At 40.3% G+C, this 26,400-nt stretch overlaps 1 protein-coding gene across 7 annotated transcripts in view; it reads left to right on the forward strand.

Moving 5' to 3' along the window:
- The first annotated feature begins 6,221 nt into the window (after positions 1 to 6,221).
- The window catches only part of PLEKHH2 (pleckstrin homology, MyTH4 and FERM domain containing H2), a 524,875-nt gene continuing 504,696 nt past the window's right edge, over positions 6,222 to 26,400 (forward strand). For 2 of the 7 annotated variants that reach the window (XM_061432220.1, XM_061432218.1), the window contains exons 1-2: positions 6,241 to 6,647; positions 14,793 to 14,922. In XM_061432220.1, the coding sequence (XP_061288204.1) occupies positions 14,800 to 14,922 (123 nt within the window). In that variant the 5' untranslated portion in view covers positions 6,241 to 6,647; positions 14,793 to 14,799. Of the gene's footprint in view, positions 6,648 to 14,792; positions 14,923 to 26,400 lie in introns of all 7 variants that reach the window. The other 5 variants (XM_061432217.1, XM_061432219.1, XM_061432222.1 and 2 more) reach the window with 4 other exon arrangements.

Here is a 26,400-nt window from a genome sequence, read left to right on the forward strand (position 1 = left end):
GTCATTGCTGACTACCCCTCAATCTGCTCCCACGGTCTGCACTTCTTTTCACTTGCCTTAATATACTGAAAGTGAAATTCGCTCAGTCATGTCCAACTCTTTGTGACTATACAGTCCATGGAATTCTCCAGACCAGAATACTGGAGTGGGTAGCTGTTCCCTTCTCCAGGGGATCTTTCCAACCCAGGGATCAAAACTGGGTCTCCCGCATTGCAGGTGGATTCTTTACTAGCTGAACCACCAGGGAAGCCCAAGAATACTGGGGTGGGTAGCCTATCCCTTCTCCAGAGAATCTTCCTGATCCAGGAATCAAACCAGGGTTTCCTGCATTGCAGGCAGATTCTTTACCAATTGAGGTACCAGGGAAACCCTTAAAATAAGTGACCCACAAAAGAACCCACCTGCCAATGCGAGAGACCTAAGAGATGTGGGTTCTATCCCTGGGTTGGGAAGATCCCCTGGATGAAGGCATGGAAACCCATTCCAGTATTCTTGCCTGGAGAATCCCATGGACAAAGTATCCTGGAGGGCCCCAGTCCAAGACAACTGAAGTGACTTAGCATGCACACACGCAAAGCTCTGCCTTAGCTCTTCTCTTTTCCCTCTGTGCACGCTTGTCCTCTCTGTGGCCTTACCAGTGCCCATTAAACTCTCACTTCCACAAATCTTGGCCTTGGCCTGGCCTCACCTACAAGCTGCTGCTCACACCTATCTATGATAGAGGAGGCCCGCTCACCCAGTGAGGTGAGATTAAAGAGATCCTGCCTTCATTCAGATCCAGAGGACTGAACAGGCCATTATGCCTGGGCACTGCAAACACACCCTGGCAGGCCATCTTCCTGCTGTCTCCCTGGTTCTAGGGACACTTTGAGGCACAGAGTTTGCTGATTTCTTGAATTGCAGGTAAACAACATGGGGTGCACTCAACATTGTATCCTAGTCAGCCAATAAGCTTGATCCTACAAGCCCTATTTTTTTCCTTCAAGCTTCTCCTTGTCTTTTGTATATTTCCCCAAGTGCTGGGAATTCTACTTTCTGAAACGGAGTTTCCAGTATCTCTGTTCCAGAAGCCATCTGCTCATTCTAGTGGCATCAGTATCTCCTTTCCCCTTGTATCTTTTCGATTTTATGCGCAGTTAGATTAAAGAGCCAGACTCTTCTTCCCTAGTATTTACCCAGTTTCCTTATCCCTGCTTCCTTCAACCTCTCTGCTCTTACTCCTACTATGCCAAGTGGCTTTATGGTCAGCAATCCTTCTGCAATTTACAAAAATCTCCCCTCTGTGCAGATTACCTTGAAATGTAAACCTAAACCCAAGCCTTTGTCCTCAACTCAGCCTAATTTTCTCCTGGCTCTCTCCTGGCTATTTCAAGGGCAGCTCAGGTTGCCCTTGGCTCATCCAAGCCAGATCTCATTCTTCTTCCCCTAAACTAATTCTTTCTTCTCCTTGCTTCTGGACCATCATTTCCCAGTTACTCATAGCCTCCCAGAGCCTCACATCCGTAAGCCCTAATCAGTTTTCAGAACTTGAAGATTCAATTTCTTGAAAGAAATTGAGATGCAGTAGCAATGGCACCCCACTCCTGTACTCTTGCCTGGAGAAACCCATGGATGGAGGAGCCTGGTGGGCTGCAGTCCATGGGGTCGCCAAGAGTCGGACAGGACTGAGCGACTTCACTTTGACTTTTCACTTTCATGCATTGGAGAAGGAAATGGCAACCCACTCCAGTGTTCTTGCCTGGAGAATCCCAGGGACGGGGGAGCCTGGTGGGCTGCCGTCTATGGGGTCGCACAGAGTCGGACACGACGGAAGCGACTTAGCAGCAGCAGCAGCAGCAGAGATGACTGTGAAGCCAGAATTCCCGGTGCCTCTACTTAATGTCTGTACAACCTTGGGACAGTTACCTAAACTGTGCCTCAACAGACCCATCTCTCAGATGGGAATAACAACTGTACCTATACTACAGGATTGTCATGAGACTATATACACTAAAGCACTTGGAATAGCGCCCTATGCATTGTTCAGTTCAGTGCAGTTGCTCAGTCGTGTCTGACTCTTTGCTACATATTTGTTTACTGATTTTTATCTATTCCACCCATGGTGCTGCCTGCATGCTCAGTCGCTTCAGTTGCATTTGGACTCTTTGTGACCCCATGGACCATAGCCCACCAGGCTCTTCTGTCCTTGGGATTTTCCCGACAAGAATACTGGAATGAGTTGCCATGCCCTCCTCCCAGGGATCTTCCTGACCAGGAATCGAACCCATGTCTCCTGCACTGCAGGAGGATTTTTTACCACTGAGCCAACAGGGAAGCCCCTATTCCGCACCCCCCAAATTTTTAATTCCCACCATGGCCTCCATTTCATTCTCCCACCGTGAGCATCCTATTTCAGATCTTCATTGAACTATTCTCTTAGCTTCTGAATTATTTCTCCCTCTGGCTATTCTCTCTAGCACACTAGATAGAGTTTCTAAAGTACAACTTTGGTCACCTACTGCTTTTATCCGTCATCAGCACTCCCCAGTTGTCACCACTTCTCATCAGGATAATGGAAATACATTGGATCCACTCTTGCTCTTTTCTTCTTGTTTTGGATTTTTTTGATGTGAACCATTTTTAAAGCCTTTATTAAATTTGCTACGATATTGTTTCTGTTTTATATTTTGGTCTTTTGGCCCCGAAGCATGTGGGATCTTAGCTCCCCAACCAGGGAGCGAACCTGCACCTTCTGCATTAGAAGAAGTGCTAACCACTGGACATCCAGGGAAGTCCTCACTCTCACTCTTTTCTAATCTGCTCTGTAACATGCCACATCTGATCTTATCACATCCTTGCTTTAAAAACTTGAGTGGATTCTCAGGGCTCTTGGAATAATGTCATAGCCTTACTACTCAAAGCATGTCCCTGGAGCTTATTAGAAATGCACAGTCTTGGTCCCAAGCCCAGGCTTAGTAGTCTGAACACGGACTTTAAAAAGATCCTCATTGAATTTGGAGAAGCCCTGTTTATTCCAAGGCCACAGTCTAGCCCTCTTTCTTTCTGCAGCCTCCTCCTGCTCTACGCATCCCCTTGCTCCCTGTGCCCCATTGTCCCCCTGCCTCACTGGTCTTCATTCAGTCCTTCCTGTATCTCAGTTTCCTCCTCTCAGACCCCAGGGCCTGGCACCTATAGCTCCCACGAGTTAGGGTGCTCTTCTCATGATCTCTTTGTTTTTTGCCTGGCTTCAGACCTCAACTCAACTTTTATTTCTCAAAGCAGGACTTCCTGACTTCCAGATCCTCTAGTTCTTCAGTTGCATAGCACCTTGTGCTATTTCTTCAACATGCTTAATGCAGTTTGTAATGATGTATTTATTTATGTGAATACCTAATGAATATGTGTTTCTCCCCTTAGAACACAATTCCATGAAGATAGAAAACATTCTTGTTTTGCTCCTGGTAATCTGGAACATTACAAATGCTTAATAAAATATATATTTCTGCAATCTTTATTCATTCATTTAATGAATATTTATTGTGTACCTGGTGCATACATGCTAGATGCTGGGTATATGTTTAAGAGGGAATCCAGATAGTTTCTACTCTCATGGCACTTGCAGTCTGCTGCTGCTGCTGCTACATCACTTCAGTTGTGTCTGACCCTGTGCGACCCCATAGACAGCAGCCCACCAGGCTCCTCCGTCTCTGGGATTCTCCAGGCAAGAATACTGGAACGGGTTGCTATTTCCTTCTCCAACGCGTGCATGCATGCTAAGTCACTTCAGTCCTTTCCGACTCTGTGTGACCCTATGGACAGCAGACCATCAGGCACCTCTGTCCACGGGATTCTCTAGGCAAGAATACTGGAGTGGGTTGCCATTTCCTTCTCCATGCAGTCTAGCAGGGGGGAAACAGAAAATCAACTAATCACAAATAAACATAATATTACAACTAAGGTGAATACTATGAGACAAAGGTATGTAGTACCATGAACATTCATAAGGACTGATCAGAGATATTCTCCAACTGCTGCTACTAAATTAAAACGTAAAATTCAGCATGTATTTTTTAAAGAACAGCTCTACTGAGATAAAATTCACATAACATACAATTCACTCATTTAAACTGTACCCATCAATGGTCTCTAGTATATTCACAGAGTTGCACAATCATTACCACAAGTTTTAGAATGTTTTCATTATCCGAAAAGAAACCCCTCTCTCCTTGGCCTTCACTCCCATCCCTCTCAGCCCCTCATAACCACTAATCTACATTCTATCTCTATAAAAATTTGCCTATTCTGCACATTTCATGTAAATGAGATCACACAAAACATGTTTTTTTTTTGTGACTGGCTTCTTTCACTTGGCGTAATGTTTTCAAGGTTTATCCATATTGTAGCATTTAAAGGTTGGAGAAGGCAATGGCACCCCACTCCAGTACTCTTGCCTGGAAAATCCCATGGACCGGGGACCCTGGTGGGCCGCAGTCCATGGGGTCGCTAAGAGTCGAACACAACTGAGCGACTTCACTTTGACTTTTCACTTTCATGCATTGGAGAAGGAAATGGCAACCCACTCCAGTGTTCTTGCCTAGAGAGTCCCAGGGACGGGGGAGCCTGGTGGGCTGCCGTCTATGGGGTTGCACAGAGTTGGACACGACTGACGCAACTTAGCAGCAGCAGCAGCAGCATTTAAAGGTACTTCTTTTCTTTTTATTGCTAAATAATATTCCATCATTCCATGTATTTTTCTTAGCACACCAGAAACAAGATGCTGTGTTCTCTACAGCCAAATTCAGTTTGTCGTGTTTCTAGAAGAAAGTGACGGTAAGTAAATGTTGGCTGAGCCTTCCAAGGGTGGCAGCCGTGTTTAGAAAGCTTCTTTTCATGAGTGACTTTATTCACTCAGCTCTCTTAGTCTATTTAGTATTCTGACTCACAAGCAGAAATGATTCTATTTTGGCATTCTTTCTTCTCCTGATCTTAGCTCTTTGGTCTCTACTGACTTGCTGTGTTAAATTTTGCAAGTTACTTAAACTTTGTTTATTCAACTCCTGTGTGCTCTATAAAATAAGCCCAGTCCAGCCTGCTTGTTTGCCAAAGCTGTTTGGAGACAATTTTTTTCATATGATGTGCTTCATCAGCTCCCACAGAAGGCAAAAGGAATTTAGTGTGTGGGGGTAGTCTGGGACCCAGTCCAAAATTAGTGCTCATCTGGAAGAAATATGGAAGCCTGATGCTCACTTGCTGGCCTTTTAGTCTTACTCCTTTATTGCCTCCCCTCAATACAGCTTTGTAAATCTTTATCTGTTTTGTGCTTTTTCTATATAAGGTGAGATAAGTTGAAGGAAGGAAAAGAAAAAAAGATTGTAGTGGAAAAAAGCTTCCTTGCACTTCCTATTGGCCAACTGTGAACCAATCAGAGTTATGTGTCTGACCTAGCTTTGTAACCTGAAGAAGGATTACCCGCAATATTCAGAATTCCCATTTTGTTGTTGTTGTTGTTGTTAACCCTGAGATTGGCCTTTCCAGACCCCATCTTGGGATGTAAAATCCAATTACATTAAAATGATCAGTCACTCAGGCTCCATGCTAGATGCCAAGGAGGATACAAAAAGAAAACAAATCCCTGGTTTCAAAGAGCTCACAGCCTAATGGAGAGATCAGGATTGGGCTTCCCAGGTGCTGCAGTGATAAAGAATACTCCTGCCAGTGCAGGAAATGTGGGTTTGATCCCTGGGTCAGAAAGATCCTCTGGAGTAGGAAATGGCAACCACTCCAGTATTCTTGCCTGAAAAATTCTATGGAAATGAGCCTGTCGGGCTACAGTCCACAGGGTTGCAAAGAGTCGGACGCGACTGAGCATGTACACACACATGCAAGGAACTGTACACGAGGTAGAATGAGCTAAGTAGCAAGAAGAGTAAAAACCTAAATGCTCAGGGAGAAGAAACAAGAGATTATTGCTAGGTGGGGCGACAAGCATGCTTACATGCAGATTGTTTGAGCTGGGTCTTAGAGGATAGATGGACCATTTAAATGTGGACATAGGAAATAGTAGGTAAATGTTGCAAGTGGACTTCCTTGGGGTAGGGAAGTGCATAACGTCAGTCTTAGGTAGATGAAGGGCAGCTGTGAAGAATAAACCTGACAAAAGCAGGATGGAGGCCATGAACACTAAAGGATCTGTTTTTGATAACTTAAGCAAAAGGAAGGTCTTTTTTAGAGTGTACATCAAAACAGGACAGTTAACCTGACGAGAGGGTGAAGGATTGATTGGTATGAGGACTCGCTTCAGGCAGGTAGACCAAGCAAGAAGGAGCTTAGTCAGGGCAGAGCGAATGGAAAAGAGGTGAGCCCTACAACAGACTCTGAGCTCTGAGTGTGTCAAAGGCCAGAGATAGAAACTCCTGGACAGAACTCTCTCCTGGGATTAGGGACCGGGAGGGGTCAAAGTCCTGGCCACACCTCCTGGTGACGTCACAAGGCCGCCTGAGGCATCTGATTGGCTTCCACGGCCGCCCGTCCCTGGAGGAGGCGGCATCCCGCCCCTCTCTCCCGCCTGCTCGGAGTTTGGTATTAGGAGGGTGTACGCTAAGAACCCCAGGAACCCCGCACCAGACGTGGCCGGGACTACGGGCGGTGTTGCCGGGATCCGCGCGGAGGTAGGCACATGAGACAGGTCCGGAGCCGAAAGGCTACCCCAGAGATTCCGGTGCCCGCGGATGCCCGGGGGTCCCCGCCCTCTTTACAGCAAGCAGTCCCGGGTGGGCACGTCGCACGGAGGATGGGGGCGGCGGGCGGATCCGGCGGGCCGGGACCCAGGGGCTCGAGCAAGCTGGTACCGTACTCAACTCCGCGCTCTCCGCCGCAGTCCCCCGCACTCCGCGTTGCTTCCACTGCTGCCCCCAGAACTGGGCTCTCGTGTGGGAGCGGTGGTCGGCAGCTCCTCGCCCCCTGGTCTCCCTTGACATTTTGTTTGAAAACGTGGGGCCCACGTTTGTGGCGCCGCGCGGTTGGCCAGGGGGCGGACGGAGCTGTGGCGCGTCCGCTGCCGAGTAGCCCACGCAGTTTGAGATGCTGCGACTCGGCCTCGGCTTCTTGGGAGCCCCACTGCAACCTCGGGGGTGAAACTTCTCAAAACTTTAAAGAACCTTTTTCTAAACCTTGAGTTGCCAAAATGTCAGAGTGCCCTTAGGTAACCTGCCGTGAGACTGCACTGTCTCTAAAGTTTTTCCCCAACTTTTTAAAAGATGGGACGTTTGAGCCATAGATTTTGACGTGCAAAACGCCGTGGAAAGAGAAGTTGAAACATTTACGCTGGAAAAGCCTTAGTGCTATGCTACCTGCAGGTCACTGCTTTCTTTGTTAAAATGCCAGTTGCAAGCCTAGACCACACAGCTGTGTGTATCCCCAAGAAGCTATGGAGTGACGAGCACGGGTTCTAAGCAGTGCTACCAAAGGGCCGGCTTTGCCCAAGTGGTGCTGGCTGGCTGGTGGTCGGGAGGTTCCTTAAATAAGGCAAGCCTCGGTGCGGTCAAGAAAGACATCTTTTCTGCTTTAGGAATGGCTACCCCCCCCCCCCCCCCTCACCGCCCCCGCGCCGCCCCCTTCCCCCACCCCTCCCGCAGCACTACCAGTGCATACAGACACCCACACTTACCTGGCCAAGTTAATCTGTCCCTTAAGAGGAGAGAATTAAAGGATATGAGTGGGTACCCTGAGCTTCATCAGGGTAAGCCTAAATAGATGAATTCTTTATTTTCTTTTTCTTTCCCTCTAGGGATTTGTAAGAGAAACAGGAAGTCAAAGATTCAGAGAAAAGAGCATTCATTCCACAACTGTAAACAGTTCATTTTGTGTCAGTAAATGTTTCCAAAAGTCATTGGGGGTATTTGGAAAACAAAGACTTTTTCCTGTCCGCTGCTGTGAAGATAGATTAATTTTAAATTCGAAATCTAAAAATGTTATTTATTTAGCAGGTAGTCATAGCTCTGAAGGGGATTTCCTGGTGGCTCAGAATGTAAAGCGTCTGCCCGCAATGCGGGAGACCCGGGTTCGATCCCTGGGTTGGGAAGATCCCCTGGCGAAGGAAATGCAATCCACTTCAGTACTCTTGCCTAGAAAATTCCATGGATAGAGGAGCCTGGTGGGCTACAGTCCATGGGGTTGCAAAGAGCTGGACACGACTGAGTGACTTCACTTTCTTTTTTCTTTCTTTCTATGGCTCTCAAAGCTATGTATATTGTTAGACTCTGTAAAATCAGTAGTAATGGGAAAAGATGGTGACCGTTGTTCAAAATTAGAATCTTTAGAAAGCTGGTGCATTAACATAGCAGTTACTTTATATTAACTGAAATTACAGGATGAAATGAGGAAATCAGGTGTCTAGATCTCAGGACCATTAGGCAACCGTTAGCCAACCATAGGCCATTAGCCAACCAATCTATAGTTTTGGATTTTTAAAATAATGACCCTATTAATAAGGAATGCAGATATTAAATACCAATAATATTCCTAACATTTTGCTACTTCACTGTGAAAGTATGTAATTACATAACTAAAGAAACGAATAGATGTGTTTAACAGAATTTATTTGATGTGTCATTTTCATAGCACAGTACTCTTGGTGAAATATATGTCTGCTACTTGAGATTAACAATTAACTCTAGATTGAGTTAATGGTGGAATTCTTGGCAGGGATAACCACAAACAATAGATTATTAATATACATCCACTTAAACTGTTACTTTTTGTTTATTCATTTGTAAATATATACTCTCTATAATTGAGGTGTAATTCAGAAACCATAAAAGTTACTTTTTAAGTGTACAGTGCAGTGGTTTTTGGTGTATTCACAAGGTTGTGCAATCAACAGCACTGTGTAATTCTAGAATATTTTCATCACTCCACAAAGAAGCTCCCAACCCATTACTAGTTGATCACCATTGCCCTCTTTTCATAGCCCTTGACGACCACTAAGCTAACATACTGTGTCTTGAGATTTGCCTATTACATGAATAGAATCATACAATATGTCATTTTTTGTGTCTGGCTTCTTTCACTTGGCACTTAAGGTAATGTTTTCAAAGTTCATCCATTGTTGTAACATGTATTAGTGCTTTATTCCTTCTGTGGCTGAGTAAGATTCCACTGTGTGGATATACCACATTTTGTTTATCCTTTCATCTGATGATGGACACTTGGTTTGTTTCTACTTTCTGACTGTTTGAGTAATGTTGCTATTAACATTTGTGTACAAGTTTTGATGTGGACTTCTGTATTCAGTTCTCTTGAGTATATACTTAACATTGGAGTTACTGAGTCATATAGTGACTTTATGTTAAAACTTTTGAGGAACTGTTATTTTCCAAAGCAGTTGTACTATTTTTACATTCTCAACAGCAGTATATAGGAGTTCCAGTTTCTCTGCATCCTTACTGACACATGTTATTACATGTCTTTTTTATTACAACAGTTCTGTTTGGTATACAGTGGGATGTCACTGTGATTTTGATTTGCATTTTCCCTTATATTAATATTTATGATGTTGAATATCTTTTTATGTGCTTTTGTCCATTTGAATATATTCTTTAAAAAATATCTCTTTAGATACTTTGCTACTTTTTAATTGTGCTTTTTATTGTTGAGTTGTAAGAGTCCTTTTTATTTTCTGGATACAAGTCCTTTATAGATAATGTAATTAGTAAATATTTCTTCCCATTATGTGGGTTATCTTTTCACCTTCTTTTTTTTTAATATTATGTTTTTATTTATTTTTGGCTGCTCTGGGTCTTCATTGCTGCATGCAGTCTTTCTCTAATTGCAGCAAGTGGGGGCTACAATCTAGTTGCAGGGGCTTCTCATTGCCATGGTTTCTTGTTGCAGACCCAGGCTCCAGGCTTGAGCTCACTAGTTGCGGCTCATGGGCTTAGTTGCCTTGTGGCATGACCAGGATGCCACCAGGGATGAAACCTGTGTCCCCTGCATTGCACAGTGGATTCTTAACCACTGGACCACTAGGGAAGCCCTCACTTTCTTGATGGTGTCTTTTGAAGTACAAAAATATTTAATTTTAAGTTAAATTTATCTATTTTTTTGATTACTTATGCTTTAAATGTTCTATTAGGAAACTGTCTATTCAAGATCACAATGACTTATGACTATTTTTTCTACTACAAGTTTAGAGCCTAAGGTCTTACATCTAGGTCTTTGATCCATTTGGGGTTAATTTTTGTGTATGGTATGAGGTGGGAAACCAAATTTATTCTTTCACATGTGGATATCCAATTGCCCAGTACCATTTATTTAAAAAGAACTTTTCATTCCACCTTGTCAAAAATCAGTTCACTCTGCATGTGAGGGTTTTTTTATTTGTGTATTTTAAAAAATGGATTGAATTGCTCCCTTCCCCTCAAAAAAGAAATGTTGCAGTCCTAACCCACAGTATCTCAGAATGTGATCTTACTTGGAAGTATGGTTGTTATAGATATATTTTATAAATAAAATAGAGTTGCTGTACACTATTATGTTAATTTCAGTATACTACATAATGATTTCTTGTTTGCATACATTATGAAATGATCCTCATAAGTCTAGCAACCATCTATTCCCATACAAAGTTAGTACATTAACCATATTCCTTATGCTGTATATTACATCCCTGTGACTTACTTGGTAAAGTGAAAGTTGCTCAGTCGTGTCTCCATGGACTATACAGTCCATGGAATTCTCCAGGCCCAAATACTGGAGTGGGTAGCTGTTCCCTTCTCCAGGGGATCTTCCCAACCCAGAGATCAAACACAGGCCTGCCACATTCTTTACTAGCTGAGCCACCAGGGAAGCCCAAGAATACTGGGGTGGGTTCAGTCAGTTCAGCTCAGTTGCTCAGTCATGTCCGACTCTTTGCGACCCCATGGATTGCAGCATGCCAGGCCTCCTCACCAACTCCCAGAGTTTACCCAAACTCATGTCCATTGAGTCGATGATGCCATCCAACCATCTCATCCTCTGTCGTCCCCTTCTTTTCCCGCCTTCAATCTTTCCCAGCATCAGGGTCTTTTCAAATGAGTCAGCTCTTCGCGTCAGGTGGCCAAAGTATTGGAGTTTCAGCTTCAACATCACTCCTTCCAATGAACACTCAGGACTGATATCCTTTAGGATGGAATGGTTGGATCTCCTTGCTGTCTAAGGGACTCTCAAGAGTCTTTTCCAACACCGCAGTTCAAAAGCATCAATTCTTTGGCACTCAGCTTTTTTTATAGTCCAACTCTCATATCCATACATGACTATTGGAAAAACCATAGGCTTGACTAGATGGACCTTTGTTGGCAAAGTAATGTCTCTGCTTTTTAATGTGCTGTTTAGACTTAGCAGCAGCAGCAGCAGCAGCAGGTTGGTCATAACTTTCCTTCCAAGGAGTAAGCGTCTTTTAATTTCATGGCTGCAGTCACCATCTGCAGTGATTTTTGAGCCCCCCAAAATAAAGTCTGCCACTCTTTCCACTGTTTCCCCATCTATTTGCCATGAAGCAATGGGACCAGATGACATGATCTTAGTTTTCTCAATGTTGAACTTTAAGCCAGTTTTTTCACTCTCCTCTTTCACTTTCATCAAGAGGCTCTTTAGTTTTTCATTTTCTGCCATAAGGGTGGTGTCATCTGCACCCACTGGGGTGGGTAGCCTCTCCCTTCTCCAGCGGATCTTCCCAACCCAGGAATCAAACCAGGGTCTCCCGCATTGCAGGAGGATTATTTACCAGCTAAGCTGCCAAGGAAGCCCTTACTTGTTATATAGCTAATGTAAGAGGTTTGTGCCACTTGAGCCCCTTCACCTGTTCTTGCCCCTGTCCTTATTTCTTCATTTCTGTACTCGTAATTTTATTCTGTTGATCTGTCTATCCATCTATCTATGTATCTATCTTTATGCTAGTACCATACAGTCTTAATTACTATAACTTCACAGTAATTTTTGAAATTGTGTGAATCTTTAAGATCGTTTTGAGTATTCTGAATTTCTGTATGCATTACAGGATCAGCTTATCAGTTTCTGCAAAAAATGTAGTTAAAATTTTGATAGAGATTGCATTGAATGTGCATATCCATTTGCAGGTATTGCCATCCATACGAAGTCTTCCATTTCTTTAGGTCTTCTTTAATTTCTTTCAATGATGTTTTTTAGTTTTCAGAGTACAAATCTTGTACTTCTTTTGTTAAATTTATTCCTAAATATTTAATTATTTCTGATGCTGGTGTAAGTGGAATGTAGTCTTGATTTCATTTCTGGAGTTTTCCTTGCAAGTGTATAGAAAAACAATTAATTTTCATATAGTGATATGGTTTCCTGAAACTTTTCTGATATCAAACAGTTCTAATAGCTTTTTTCTTTTTTTTTATGGATTCCTTGTAAGTTTCTGTGTATAAGACCATGACATCTTAAAATAGAGATAGTTTTAGTTTTTCCTTTCCAATCTATGTGTTTTCCTATTTTATTTTCTTGTACTGGCCAGACCCTCCAGTGTGACACATTAGAAGTGGCGAAAGCAAACAGCCTTATGTTGTTTCTGACCTTACGCGGATCAGTCATTTAGAATTAAGTGTGGTGTTAGCTGTGGGCTTTCGTAGATACTTCTATATCAGGTTGAGGACGTTAACTTCTATTGCTATTAATAGTTTGTTGAATGTTTTTAATCATAAAATAATGTTGGATTCTGTCAAGTGCTTTTCTCTGTGTCTGTTGAAATAATCATATGGTTTTTGTCTTTTATTCAATTCGTATAGTTCATTACACTGATTTCTACTTGTTGAAAAATGCTTGTTATTTTTAAAGCTGTAGAAATTTTATAGTGGAACTAAACAGGTTATTTTAAATGTAGAGCAAAAATTAACCAGTATGAAATACTCTTCTTGTTACTTAAGACATAGAAGCTTCCCTATATTTCTGTGCAATGATAAGAATGGTTCAAGACTTAAGCATTTCAAGTCTGCTTTCTATTTTTAAGATTTCATCTGTATTTTCTTCTTTGTCTAGTCTAAAGCTAAAGAGGAAAGAAATGAAGTAGCAGTAGAATTGAGAAAGAGTTTGTGTGCATTGATAGTAAATGCTATTGTGAATAATGAAAAAGATCATTAATATGGTTAATATCCTTAGGGAAAATTCTAAAACAATGGGATGGGCTTTTAGAAAAAATGAAGAAATGAGGAGAACGATTACTTGCTCTACAGGAAGATTCCCTTTACATTATGGCTAGAATTTAGTAGCATCTGAAGGCTTTGAGATGACCAGGGGACTCTTAATGAAGTTGTAGCCTTTTTAGAACAACTTTGCTTATATTTACTTCTAAATTATTGAGTGGTAATATAAGTATTAATATGAAAGCTAATCTAAGCACAAAACAATATTTATGCTAGGAAAACAATCATTTGCAGGTTTTAAAAACTATTCTAGGTTTAAGAAGGGGTTATATTGCACGAAATATTGGGAAAATTAACTTGGTCAATTTGTGAAGCAGACATGTTTTTGAAAAACAAAAGAACAGAATAATATGCTTCAACTGCAGTTCTGTCCTGGGATTCTGAGTTTTGCTGTCATGTATAGTCCATGACTGAAGCGACTTAACACACACACATAGTCCAAGACTAGGGCTTGGCGTCTCCAGAAGAGCCATTCCTAATGCACATTTTGTCAGTTCGTAACAAGGGCAATTCAGAAACACATTATAAAGCCATTTACAAAAATGACTTGATGAAATAGTAACATTTAAAACTACATTTTCAACACCCAGAACTAGAAATAATTGTGTTTCCAAAATTGAGCAATAGTTTTTTGCACTTTAGAATTTCAAAATCTGTGCTCCTGCTTCTTGGCTTCCCCCTTACTGTGATTCTCCCTGGGATTAACCTCCTCCAAAAAAAGGTTACTATCATGGAATACCCTGATTCCAGATTTATTTAATGTAGGTGGTTCCAAATTTCATATTTATATGTTTTTTCTTCTTACACCAAATAAAAATTATTTAAACTTGGGCAGGGTCATAATACTTTGCCCAGTTAAATATGCCAAAGTGTTTTTGTTTTGAAAGATAACCTGGACCTGGACAACTTTATGGCGGTGGTAAGTAATAATTATAATACAAATCTAAGTCATAATTAAAACACTGATATGAAGTTTCTTTAGCTTATTTTTATGCGGGAGACGTAAGAGATGCTGGTTCGATCCTTGGGTCGGGAAGATCCCCTGGAGAAGAGAATGGCAACCCACTCCAGTATTCTTGCCTGGAGAATCCCATGGACAGAGCAGCCTGCCAGGCTATAGTCCACGGGGTCACAAAGAGTCAGGCACAACTGAAGTGACTTAGCACACACACATACGATGCTACCAATGGAAGCAAAACTAATAATTTTGTAAATTTAATGTGGTAAAATCATAAACTGACAGATTTTTAAAAATCTTACCTGTTGAGCAGAGCTAAAATAATGACAGTACTCTGTGTGATACTATTATGGTGTCCAAAGTGATGTTAAGAGCAATATTTAATTTGTTCCTTACCTATGTGTGAGAAGAATGGTTCGTTATTGCTGAATTCCCCCTTTTTTTCTAGATTGCTGAGACATGGAAAGGTTAAGTTACACAGAAAGTTTCTCTCCTAAGTTCTTTCCATGAGTATTCACCAGGTTCTGGAATTTATCTTAGGATTCAAAACTTGCATTTAGATATCATTAGATGGTGGCTAGAATGTGTGCATTGGATGATTTAAAGAATTATCCTGAATGCTAATTGATAGTATGCTGTTTGAATGCTTTCTTTCCTAGAATAATTATGGCAGAGCTTTCTGAGACAGAAGGGCCAGTAGATTGGAAAGAACGCTGTGTAGCCCTGGAGTCCCAGCTCATGAAATTTAGAGTTCAAGCAAGCAAGATACGCGAGCTCTTGGCAGAGAAGGTAAGCTTTTCTCCCTCACCTTTGTTAGTAAAACATCAGTTATTTGGGGCCCATTTCATTTATATTAAGTAATCTCAGTACTTTAGGAGGTAAACATTTAAAAAATAATGAATATTATTTAATTTTTTGTCAGGGACCTGATGCTCTACTGGGCATATTCTTTTGCTAGTTTTAGAATGGATTGGACATTAAGATAGAAAACACTTCTTTGCAAATACTGGTGGACTATGTAATAAAATAAAATTTCATTTTAATGTTATAGGATTTTTTAATGTATGTGTATAAAACCAATAGATTAATTCATTTGTTTATTCATTCAACAAATATTCATTGCAGTGTGTTTGTGCCAGACACTGTTCTTAATGCTACAGTTGCAAATCTGTGAATAAGACAATGCGTGTTGCTATTTCCAGCGAGTTTGGGTTCCAGCCCTGCAGTGTCCAGTGTGGCAGGCACAGCCACAAGTGGTTAGTGAACACTGTAGATGAGACTGGTTCAAACTGAGATGTGTTGGAAATGTAAACTACACACTGGATTTCAAAGATTTCGTTTGAAAAAAGAATATGAAATACCTGTGCAATAGTTTTATATTGATTACATGTTGAAATGATAATATTTTGGACAGTAGATTAAATAGAAAATAGTAAAATTATTTACCTGTTTTTAACTGTAATATGGGTACTAGAAGTTTTGAAATTGTATATGTAACTCACATTATATTTGTATTGGCACTGCTGTCTGGATGGCTATATAAATGGTATTAATGATCGTTCAGAACTGACCAGGAGAACTTACAGGTGGTTTCATAAACTCTAGCCTGCATAATCCTTTTACAGTGGAGACCGGTACACATATCACATCTCTAAAAATCATGTTAAATCTTACTTCCAACCAAGAATCTCTTAGCACAGAAGAATTGTAATAAAATCCAGTGAAACACCATTCCGTTTAACCTTTCATATTTATCCTCTTACATTTTTGTGCACAAGCAGCTTTTAGATGGAAAGACTAAAGTTACTCTATTCTCTTTGGGCTAGAGGGTGACCCGGTCATAGGTTTTGTGGAATGCATCCCCACTATCAGTTTACTTTATTTATCACTATTAAAATAAAAATTATAACTTGGAAAAAAAAAATCCCAGTTTGATTATCTCCAAGTTGGGAAAGCTTATCCTAACTCAGAGTCAGTGACTCATGCTTTACCTTTTGCTCCTCTCTCTGTAAAAATCATTTCCCAGGTTGTACTATGATTGTCCCCCATGTAATGATTTTAGCAATATCACTAATTATAACCTTGCTGCCCAGCCTCACTGGACACTTCCAAGTGTCCCAGTACCTCAGCCCTTCAGCAGTTGGCCCGCTGTTGACCACAGCCTCCTACTCAAAATTTTCTTGGTTCCCTTAGCTGTTGTACTCTCTTGGTTTCTTTATGGACTTTCTTTATAAGAAGTTATAAAAAGTTATGCTTATTTGGGTTCCAGTTAATTGACCTTTAAATTCTTAATGCCAGTATTTGTTTTGCTCTTCAGTAGGCTTGTCATAAGAAATTTCTTTGTGAGTGTCCATTTTGTAAATTTTAAAAGTGTAATTTTCTCTGTAAGTAAGATTGTAAATAGTTTTTGGTCATTAATTTAGTTGCCAAATTTTCTTTTTTCTTTGTCAGTGAATAAAGATTGAGAGGAATATTGTTTCAGAATTGCTGTTTTAGATGTGGTTTCTTTTTCTTCTTCTTCCTTTTTTTGGGGTCTTCTGTAATTTTATTTGTCTTAAATCCTTTGACAGATCTCAGAGATGGAATGATTCATATGTGTTTTATACAGTGGAAAGAGGATAAACCTGCCAAGTTACTCATGGCTTCCCAGTAAATATATTCAACACCAAAATAGGAATAACACTTTTTCATGATATTTTCTGTATTTTTCGCTATTTTTTTCTCTGGATTAAAATTTATTTTTGGTACCCACCCATAAAAATACCAAGTACTGGTATTAAAATAAAAATACCAAATATTGATTTATTATGTACTAAGCACTGTACAGATATGATTTATTTAGTTATTATAACAACCTATGAAGTAATAAGTTTTTTTGTTCCCATTTCACAGGTTAGGAAACTCATGCTTACCATGTGCCAGGCAATCTTCTAAGTACTTTATTATGTTTTTAATCCTTATAACAGCCTATGAGGTAGATATTAATATTATTCATATTTATACAAGAGGAAGCTAAGGCACATAAAAGGTATTTACCTTAACTGAGTTCATGCTGAAATGTAAATGATGAAGCCAATATTTGGCCAATATTTGTAAATAGGCATTTTGTTTTGGGGGCTTCCCTCATAGCTCACCTGGTAAAGCCTGCAGTGCCGGAGACCCCGGTTCAAATCCTGGGTTGGGAAGATCCCCTGGAGGAAGGCATGGCAACCCCTCTGGTATTCTTGCGTAAGAATCCCCATGGACAGAGGAGCCTGGCCGGCTACAGTCAATGGGGTGGCAACAGTCGGACACGACTGAGCAACGAAGTGCAGCGTTTTGTTTTCAGAGCCTGAATGCTTAGCCATCACCCTATATGACATCTCTAACCTAGTTTTATTACCACGTTCCTTGCTTTCTCTGATATTCTTACCTACTCATCTGTTGTCTTTTCGGTCACACAACATATAAATCCTTCTCTGCTTGACAGCATATGTCTGTGTAAGTTAGGATGTATGTACGTATGTAGTAATAACAGTTTACATAATGTTACATATTTCTCAAAGCAAACCCTGTTGCGTTGCTTCTGCGTGCCAACCCAACTTGAGTCAAATACCGCGTTCCAGAGGCTGGTCTGTTCCCAGCTGTGATCTTTGGTTTTGTGTTAGAACCAGGTTGCCCCGAGGATTCTTCCTAATAGTTCTCTGTGCCTCCCCCCCGGATGGATGCAGGCCTAAAGCTGAAGATTCTTGAGAGCATACTAATTTGATTCCTCAGCTCTTTGCCAGAAATTCTGTCCAACTTTTCTTTTCTGCTACAGTTCTGGTTCTTGGTTCTGTCTTCTTGGCACTGATTATAGACAGCTAACACTAGGTGCCAACTATAGATCCTAAGCCTTGACTACAACCATTAGCTAGCTTAAACCCCACAGTAACTCTATGAGGTAACTATTATTATCCACAATCTAAAGTTGTTGACATTAAGACTGAGAGTATTTGAGCAGGAGGCCCAATATCATACAGGTAACAAAGAGCAGAGTTGGCTTAAAACCTTAGATCTTTCACACTTTTTTTGTGATGCAGCTAAAAGAGTGCCTGGCATATAGAAGTAACTCATTATTATTTTCCTGTATCTTTCTGACTGGACACACTGGTTAAGCATACAAGGAGATGACCTAAAAATTAAAATGATTTTTTATTATTTAGACTATTTTATTTTATTATTTTAAATAATAATAAAAATAACTTTTATTATTTTAAACTAAAATAGTATAATTATAGATTGATAGACATCTTTCTGAATTTTTTAGCAAAAATGTGTGAGAGGATCTCTTCCTATAATTAAAGATGGATTTCAATTTTATATACCTTGTATATTTTGGAGATTAGGATTAGAAAAATACATGGGATCTTTTTAAACTATTTTTTTCACCCATTTATTTTTCCATTACAATTTCCAAGTAACTTTGAATATTGAAGCTTGTGAAGAAAAAGTCCTTATTGAAATCTTGGGCAAATCCTGCTGTAAGTGGGAGAGGTCTTTGGAGGAATTTAAGGAATGGTGTTGGAAATATCTCTAGTATGCCAAACATAAACTCTTCAGGGAAGCTGAGATTTAAGTAGTTTTCTGCTTTACAGTATTACTGGTTCATTTTCAGAGTCAGGGAGGGAAAGGGAAAGTTTATTTTTCAGTTGAAGTGAATGTTGTTTCCTATTAGTTAGATTTTCAGTGAAAGGAAAAAGGTGAAACAAATGAAGAGTTTTCCCTTTAGGCATCAGCATGGCTCACATAGCCTAATGCTGCCTTTATCTGATATCATTGCTGTCTGGCAGTTCCTGCCACTTGACCTTCCTCTTGTCAGTGTGATTTCCATGAGGTGGTCTAGGATTCTCGTCTAGGAATAAGGAGTCCCTGGACAGCATTGTGTTTGCTTTCATATAACAGTCCAGTCAACACCACGGTTATCCTATTTAAGTCACACATGTCCTGTTACTCTTTTGCCCCACCTGATATTTCATAGCACATTCCCTGGTGGCTCAGATAGTAAAGAATCTGCCTGCAATTTGGGAGACCCAGGTTCAGTCCAGGGTCAGGAAGATTCCCTGGAGAAGGAAACGGTAACCCCCTCCAGTATTCTTGCCTGGAAAATCCCATGGACAGAGGAGCCTGGTGAGCTACAGTCCATGGGGTCGCAAAGAGTTGGACACGACTGAGCAACTAACACACAATGAAAATTGTATGTATAATAATAATAATGAGATTTTCAGGCTGATTTAAAGTTTTTTAAATAACTTTATTTTGGGGCTATTTTCACTATTTTACATTTTATTTATGTATTTGGCTGCACCAGGTCTTAGTTGCAGCATGCAGAACCTTTAGTTGTGCCATGTGGGATCTAGTTCCCTGACCAGGGATCAAACCTGGGCACCTGCCTGGGCACCTGCATTGGGAGTTGCAGAGTCTTAGCCACTGGACCACCAGGGAAATCCTGAGGGTATTATTTTTGATAACAATTTTTCGAAAATGGTGTGTTTCCTTCTACAGTAGGTTTCTTGAGACCATACAGCTTAAAATTGTTCCTATTATGAATGTTAATGATTTTAAGTTACTAATAAAAGATTCCTAGGCCAAAAGAATAGAATACAAGGGACAAAAATACAGATGCTTCCCAGACAAGGATTTTGTGGTTTCATGTATCTGGGACTGATTTTCATTTGGTTCTGTATAACTATACACTGTGGGTGGAGTTTATAAATACCTAAGCAGCTGTGGTTCAACTAAAAGAGCACTAGGGATTCTGTGCATGTAGGCTCACATCCCATCCATGTCACTGGCTGGGGGCATTCGAAACACCAATTTCCTAATATTTCTAATTGGAATAACAATTTCTGTCTATGACATGGCTATGCAATAATGTATTTGAAAATTCCTGATTCCGGAACTCTAATTTTAATTCTTTTTATGTTCTCTTCCTTGAATTATCTTTCTTTCCTCTGAGATTATTTTCCACTTTTATGTTTGATTTTTCTTTTTCAGGTTGCAAGCTTTTCTCAAATGTCTGGTGATCTTTGGTGGTCTGTTTATATTTAAGGATGGGATATCTGAAAAGTTGACCAACAGTTGCGTATAAAATCACTGCTGGTTGACTATCAATATTTGCTTTAGAATGAGTGGGTCTGAGACTGCTTATTACACCATGAGCCCATAAATGCCACAGTTGTTGGACTAGAGCCCTCCAAGTAATTTATTCAACTTTATAGGAAAAGAACATTCAGTCTTTTAACAGGAAGTAAACGCTTAGCTGCTGCACATTCGGCACATGGGGATAAATGAGAAGGTTTCAGAGAACTAGTGGGCTCTAAGGGCCACATGTTTTCCATTAATACCCACTATTCCCTGCCCCACACTCACTTCCCCTGTAGGTCTTTGCAGGTTTGTACAGGGCATTCAGCACTAGGAGAGACGTTCAGGATGCTCCAATGCTTATTGTAGGCTGTGATCCAGTAATATGTTTCCTCTGGTTTCCAGTAATATGTTCCTCATGTCCACCTGACATCTCATCAGAAGAGCCTTTACCAGCCATCATTTCTATCAACAATCTGCTCACAATCCTTAGCTGTGCACTCCAGGAAGATTGAGGCTTTCTCTATAGCTTCCTGTTCTTCTGACCTCTCACCAGAATTGCTTTAATGGTCTGTTCGTGGTCATGTAGGTTTTTTCTACCATGTACCTTAAAATTCTTCCAGTCTCTATCTATTACCCAGTTCCAAAATTGCTTCCACATTTTTAGATATTTGTTAAGCAGCACCAGTTCTATGTCTTAGTCTGTGGGGATTGCTGTAACAAAATAACAGCCTGTGTAGCTTACGAACAATAGAAATCTTATTTCTCACAGTTTTGGAGGCTGGACGTCTGATACCAGGATTCCCACATAGTCAGGTTAGGGCCCTCGTCTGGGTCACTGACTTCCTGCACTGCTACCTGGCAGAAGGGACTGGGAGCTCTTTAGAAACTCTATTATAAAAGCACTAATGCAATTCATGAGGGGCCTATCCTCAAGGTTTAATCACCATCTCATTGGGCATTAGGATTCCAAGATGTGAATTTGCCAGAGTGAGGGGCAAACATTCAAAGTGGTCCCCTTTGAGAAATTATTCAGTCTTTAAAAAAAAATGACTATTATTAAGACTTTGTCTTTTTTAGAGTAGCTTAGGATTCACAGAAAATTGGGTGGAAGATAGACATTTTTCATATATTCTCTTCCCCCACACATGTATAGCTATCCTCATTATTATTTTTCTTTTTTTAAATTTATTTATTTTAATTGGAGGCTAATTACTTTACAGTGTTGTGATGGTTTTTGCCATACATTGACATGAATCAACCATGGGAGTACATGTGTACCCCCTGTCCTGAACCCCCCTCCTACCAACCTCCCTGTCCCATCCTTCTGCGTTGTCCCAGTGCACCGGCTTTGAGTGCCCTGCTTCATGCATCAAAGTTGGACTGGTCATCTATTTCACATATGGTAATATACATGTTTCAATGCTGTTCTCTCAAATTATCCCACCCTTGCCTTTTCCTACAGAGTTGAAAAGTCTGTTCTTTACATCTGTGTCTCTTTTGCTGTCTTGCATGTAGGGTCGTCGTTACCATCTTTCTAAATTCCATGTATGTGCATTAATATACTATATTGGTGTTTTTCTTTCTGACTTACTTCACTCTGTATAATAGGCTCCAGTTTCATCCACCTCATTAGAACTGACTCAATTGCATTCTTTTTAATAGCTGAGTAATATTCCATTGTGTATATGGTCCACAGCTTTCTTACCCGTTCGTCTGCTGATGGACATCTAGGTTGCTTCCGTGTCCTGGCTATTGTAAACAGTGCTGCAGTGAACATGGGGGTACACGTCTCTTTCAGTTCTGGTTTCCTTGGTGTGTATGCCCAGCAGTGGGATTGCTGGGTCGTATGGCAGTTCTACTTCCAGTTTTTAAAGGAGTCTCTACACTGTTCTCCATAGTGGCTGCTAAGTCACTTCAGTCGTGTCCGACTCTGTGTGACCCCGTAGATGGCAGCCCACAAGGCTCCCCCATCCCTGGGATTCTCCAGGCAAGAACACTGGAGTGGATTGCCATTTCCTTCTCTAGTGCATGAAAGTGAAAAGTGAAAGTGAAGTTGCTCAGTTGTGTTCAACTCTTCACGACCCCATGGACTGCAGCCCACCAGGCTCCTCCATCCATGGGATTTTCCAGGCAAGAGTACAGGAGTGGGGTGCCGTTGGGTTAGCCATCCCCATTATTAACATCCCTCTCCAGAGTGGTACATGTTACAAATTGTTCAACCTACATTGACACATTATTATCACCCAGAGTTCATAGTTTCACTCTTGGTGTTGTACATTCCATGGGTTTGTACAATGTATAGTGACATGTATGTATCATACGGTATCATACAGAGGATTTAGTGTAGTGGTGTTAGTCACTCAGTCATGTCTGACTTTTTGCGACCCCATGGCCTGTAGCTGCTGTCCATGAAATTCTGCAGGCAAGAATAGTGGGGTGGGTGGCCATTTCCCTCTCCAACAGAGTACTTTCCCTGTCCTAAAAAGCTTGTGTGCTCTGCTTATTCATCCCTCTCCACGCTCTTCCCCAACCCCACCCTCACAACCACTGCTCCTTTTATTGTCTCCATAGTTTTCCAGAATGTTATGTAGTTAGAATCATACTTTATGTGGCCTTTTCAGTTTGGCTTCTTTCACTTAATAATATGTTTTAAGTTTCCTTCATGTGTTTTTATAGCTTGATAGCGCAATTCCTTTTAGCAGTAAATAATATTTCATTGTCTGATTATACCACAGTTTATCCAGTCATCTATTGAAGGAAATCTTGATGGCTTCCAAGTTTTGGCAATTGTGAATAAAACTGCTGTAAATATCTGTGTGAAAGTTTTTATGTGAACATAAGTTTTCAACTCCTTTGGGTAAATACCGAGGAGCACACTTGCTGGATAGTATGATAGGAGTATGTGTAATTTTATAAGAAAGCATGCAGTGGATGAGAGTTCCTGTTCCTCCACATTCTTGCTAGCATTTGGTATTGCCGGTGTTCTGGATTTCGGCCATTCTCATAGGTATGTCATTTATTTTCACTAGCCAAGGTATACAAAGCAGCAACCCATTTGTGGGTTTTCCTGTTTTCTCTGGAAATCTCAAAAATATTCAAAATAATATTGAATAAGGCTGCACAAGTGTAGAAATTCCTCTGAAAACACAATGTGGTTGCATTGTAGAAACGACGTTACATTGTAGAAACGACAGTTGTCAGCGTATTGTCCCGTAGTGAAAGAATGTGATGTTGGTGTGCGCATGTCAATTTTTTTGTTTAAGGACTATCCTAATGGGGAGGGAGGAGGGAGGAGGGTTCAGGATGGGGAACACAGGTATACCTGTGGTGAATTCATTTCGATATTTGGCAAAACTAATACAATATTGTAAAGTTTAAAAATAAAATAAAATTTAAAAAAAAAATTAAAAAAAAAAAAAAGGACTATCCTAGACAGGAGATACATTGCTTGTCCAACTTCTTTATGTAATGTGATAGTCTATAACAGAATCAATAAAATGCTTTTAGACAACAGTACTTGTTTATTAAACATGAAATGTGGTGATGTGCTCAGTCGTGTCCAGCTGTTTGCGATCCCATAGACTGTAGCCCACCAGGCTTTTCTGTCCATGAGATTTTCTAGGCATGAATACCGGAGTGGGTGGCCATTTCCTTCTCCAGGGAATCTTCCCAACCCAGGGATCAAACCTGCGCTTCTTGTGTCTTCTGTACTGGCACGTGGATTCTTTACCATTAGTGCCACCTGGAAATATCTTCACAAAAATTAAAGGTGATATGAGGTCCAGAGAATGCACTTGGGAAATGCCTATTTATGTATCCAAATATTTTAAAATTCTTCCAGAATCTAGATCCTTGCAATAAACTACCTTAAAAAAATATTGCCATGTGGACAGGCAGTTAAATTGCCATATATGGTGACAGTGGAATGTTTTACACTTTTATTATCCAATAGAAATATAAAGTGAGAAACATATGTAATTTTAAAATTTCTAACAACATTAATAAAATGAAAAAGAAACAGTAGATGAAATTAATTTTAATATTATCTTTTATTTAATGTGACATTAAAAATATCATTTCAGTGTAAGTCAATATGAACAATTACTGAGATTGTTATTCTTTTTGTAATAGGTTTTCAAATACTATGTTATTGAATGAAGTGTGTATTTTACAGTTCTACCACATTTCAATTTGGACTAGCCACATTTCAAGTGCTCTTGAACAGGTCAGTTCTATTATTCCCCAGTCCTCTGTGATTTTCTGAACCATCTGGAGACAAGAAAATCAGTGTGTTGCTAAAATAATGTCCAAATGCTCTGGACTGGTACACACCATATGTCATTACTATCATATTTTCGGGAGTCAGTCCATTAAAAGTAATAGCTATATCTGAACAGCAGCCTTCTAATACTTGCTCAGGGTTATGAGACATTGTCTCCTCAATAAGGTGTGCAGTTGGTTTTATGTTAAATAGAATTCTTCCTTTGGAATCCTCTTTACTTTCTGCAGGAACTCCTGCATTTTTCAGGCAGACTGCTAAGCTGTGTATCTTCTGATAAGTTCCAAATCACACATGGATTTGCATACTTTTCGGACTTATTCCCCTGGAGAAGGAAATGGCATCTCACTCCAGTATTCTTGCCTGGAGAATCCCCTGGACAGAGGAGCCTGGTGGGCTACAGTCCACGGGGTTACAGAGTCAGACACTCTGAGCGACTAAGCACATATGCACGGAGACTTATTCAGAAGTCTGTTAATTCTTTTCATAGCCTCCATAGTTAAAGCAATTCCTCCTCCTACTGTCGTGAAATCAAGGTTGCCGGATGTTACAGTGTGGCCCAGACAGAAGGGCTGAGATACATCCTTAGTAAACGGAATATACTCGAGTTTTCAGTGACAGCAAGTGTAGTGGGATGTGCGAGGAAGAACCAGTTGCGGCTGTTGCTGTGCTTTCCAGAGACATATTTGTCCATTTTCCTCATCTGTGTCCGCATGTCATTTTTTATCTTAGACCATCATTTTTTCATTTTTAGTCCTATGGTGCTCTGCTTTGTCACAGTGTTTGGTATACGATTCTTTGAGTACCCAGTAACACCATCGGGTTTTCATGGATGATACAGTATATACAGATACTTTTACTAAGCTCCATGTGCTGCACTTCTGAAATGTTTAAGAGGTTTTTTGTGTTAGGTGGGTGAAGTGATAGTGCTCGTCATGGTCTTGAGTTTTACCTGTGTCTACTGGTAACATAGATACCAAACATAGATATCAAAATGCAGCAAATGCTCCAAACCAGTACAGCTTTAAAAAATTACGTATTCATAACAGAAACTATCTTTCAGGCATTGAGAATAACACATGCCTCAGTTGGGATCCTGTCACTCATGTGGTCCAGAGCTGGCAGCCTTGCTTCCTGCTGTAGGAGGCCACTCCTCCATGGTTTTGAGAAGGGGGATCTGTTGTATCAGCCATGGGTGCTGTTGTATCACACCCAGGGTGCTGTGAGTTTGAGATGCTCTGGAAGTTCTGGGCATCTGAGAATGTCAGCCAACAATAAAAGTGACAGTGAGCGTAGCTTGAGCCACAGATGGCTCCAGTGTTGACCAGACTTCAACAGTCAGAAAAGAATAATTCAAATTTAGTTTTACATCATGGTTGTGTATTATGTTAATTTGTATTAGATCCTTTTTAAGACTTTTGCTTTTTTACTTATAATATTCAGTTTAGTATTTTACTTAAAATATCCAAAGTTTTTTTTTTTTTTTTAATTTCCCACCCTCTGAAATCTTCAAACATTTTATTATCCACAGAACTTTCAAAAAATACCCAGATATTTGTTCAACCTCTGTGCCATATGCTTTTGTGAACATACGTATATTTTATCAGAGTATCTTCTATACTCTATCACAATCTTTAAGAATTAAAACTACTCAGTTGTGACTTACACATACCACCTGTGAAGCTTATGAAAATGCACCACTTGCTGATATCACTGGGACTTCTTTCCCTTATAGTAAGCCTGATTCAGTTTATCTTTTTTCTTTTTAAATTCTTTTTATTATTTATTTTTTGTTGAAGTATAGTTGATTTACAGTGTTGTTAGTTTCAGGTGTACAGCCAAGTGATTCAGGTTTTTTAAAAATGTTTATTTGGCTGCACTGG

The sequence above is a fragment of the Bos javanicus genome, chromosome 11 (assembly GCF_032452875.1).
Source record: "Bos javanicus breed banteng chromosome 11, ARS-OSU_banteng_1.0, whole genome shotgun sequence".
NCBI classification, from domain to species: Eukaryota; Metazoa; Chordata; class Mammalia; order Artiodactyla; family Bovidae; genus Bos; species Bos javanicus.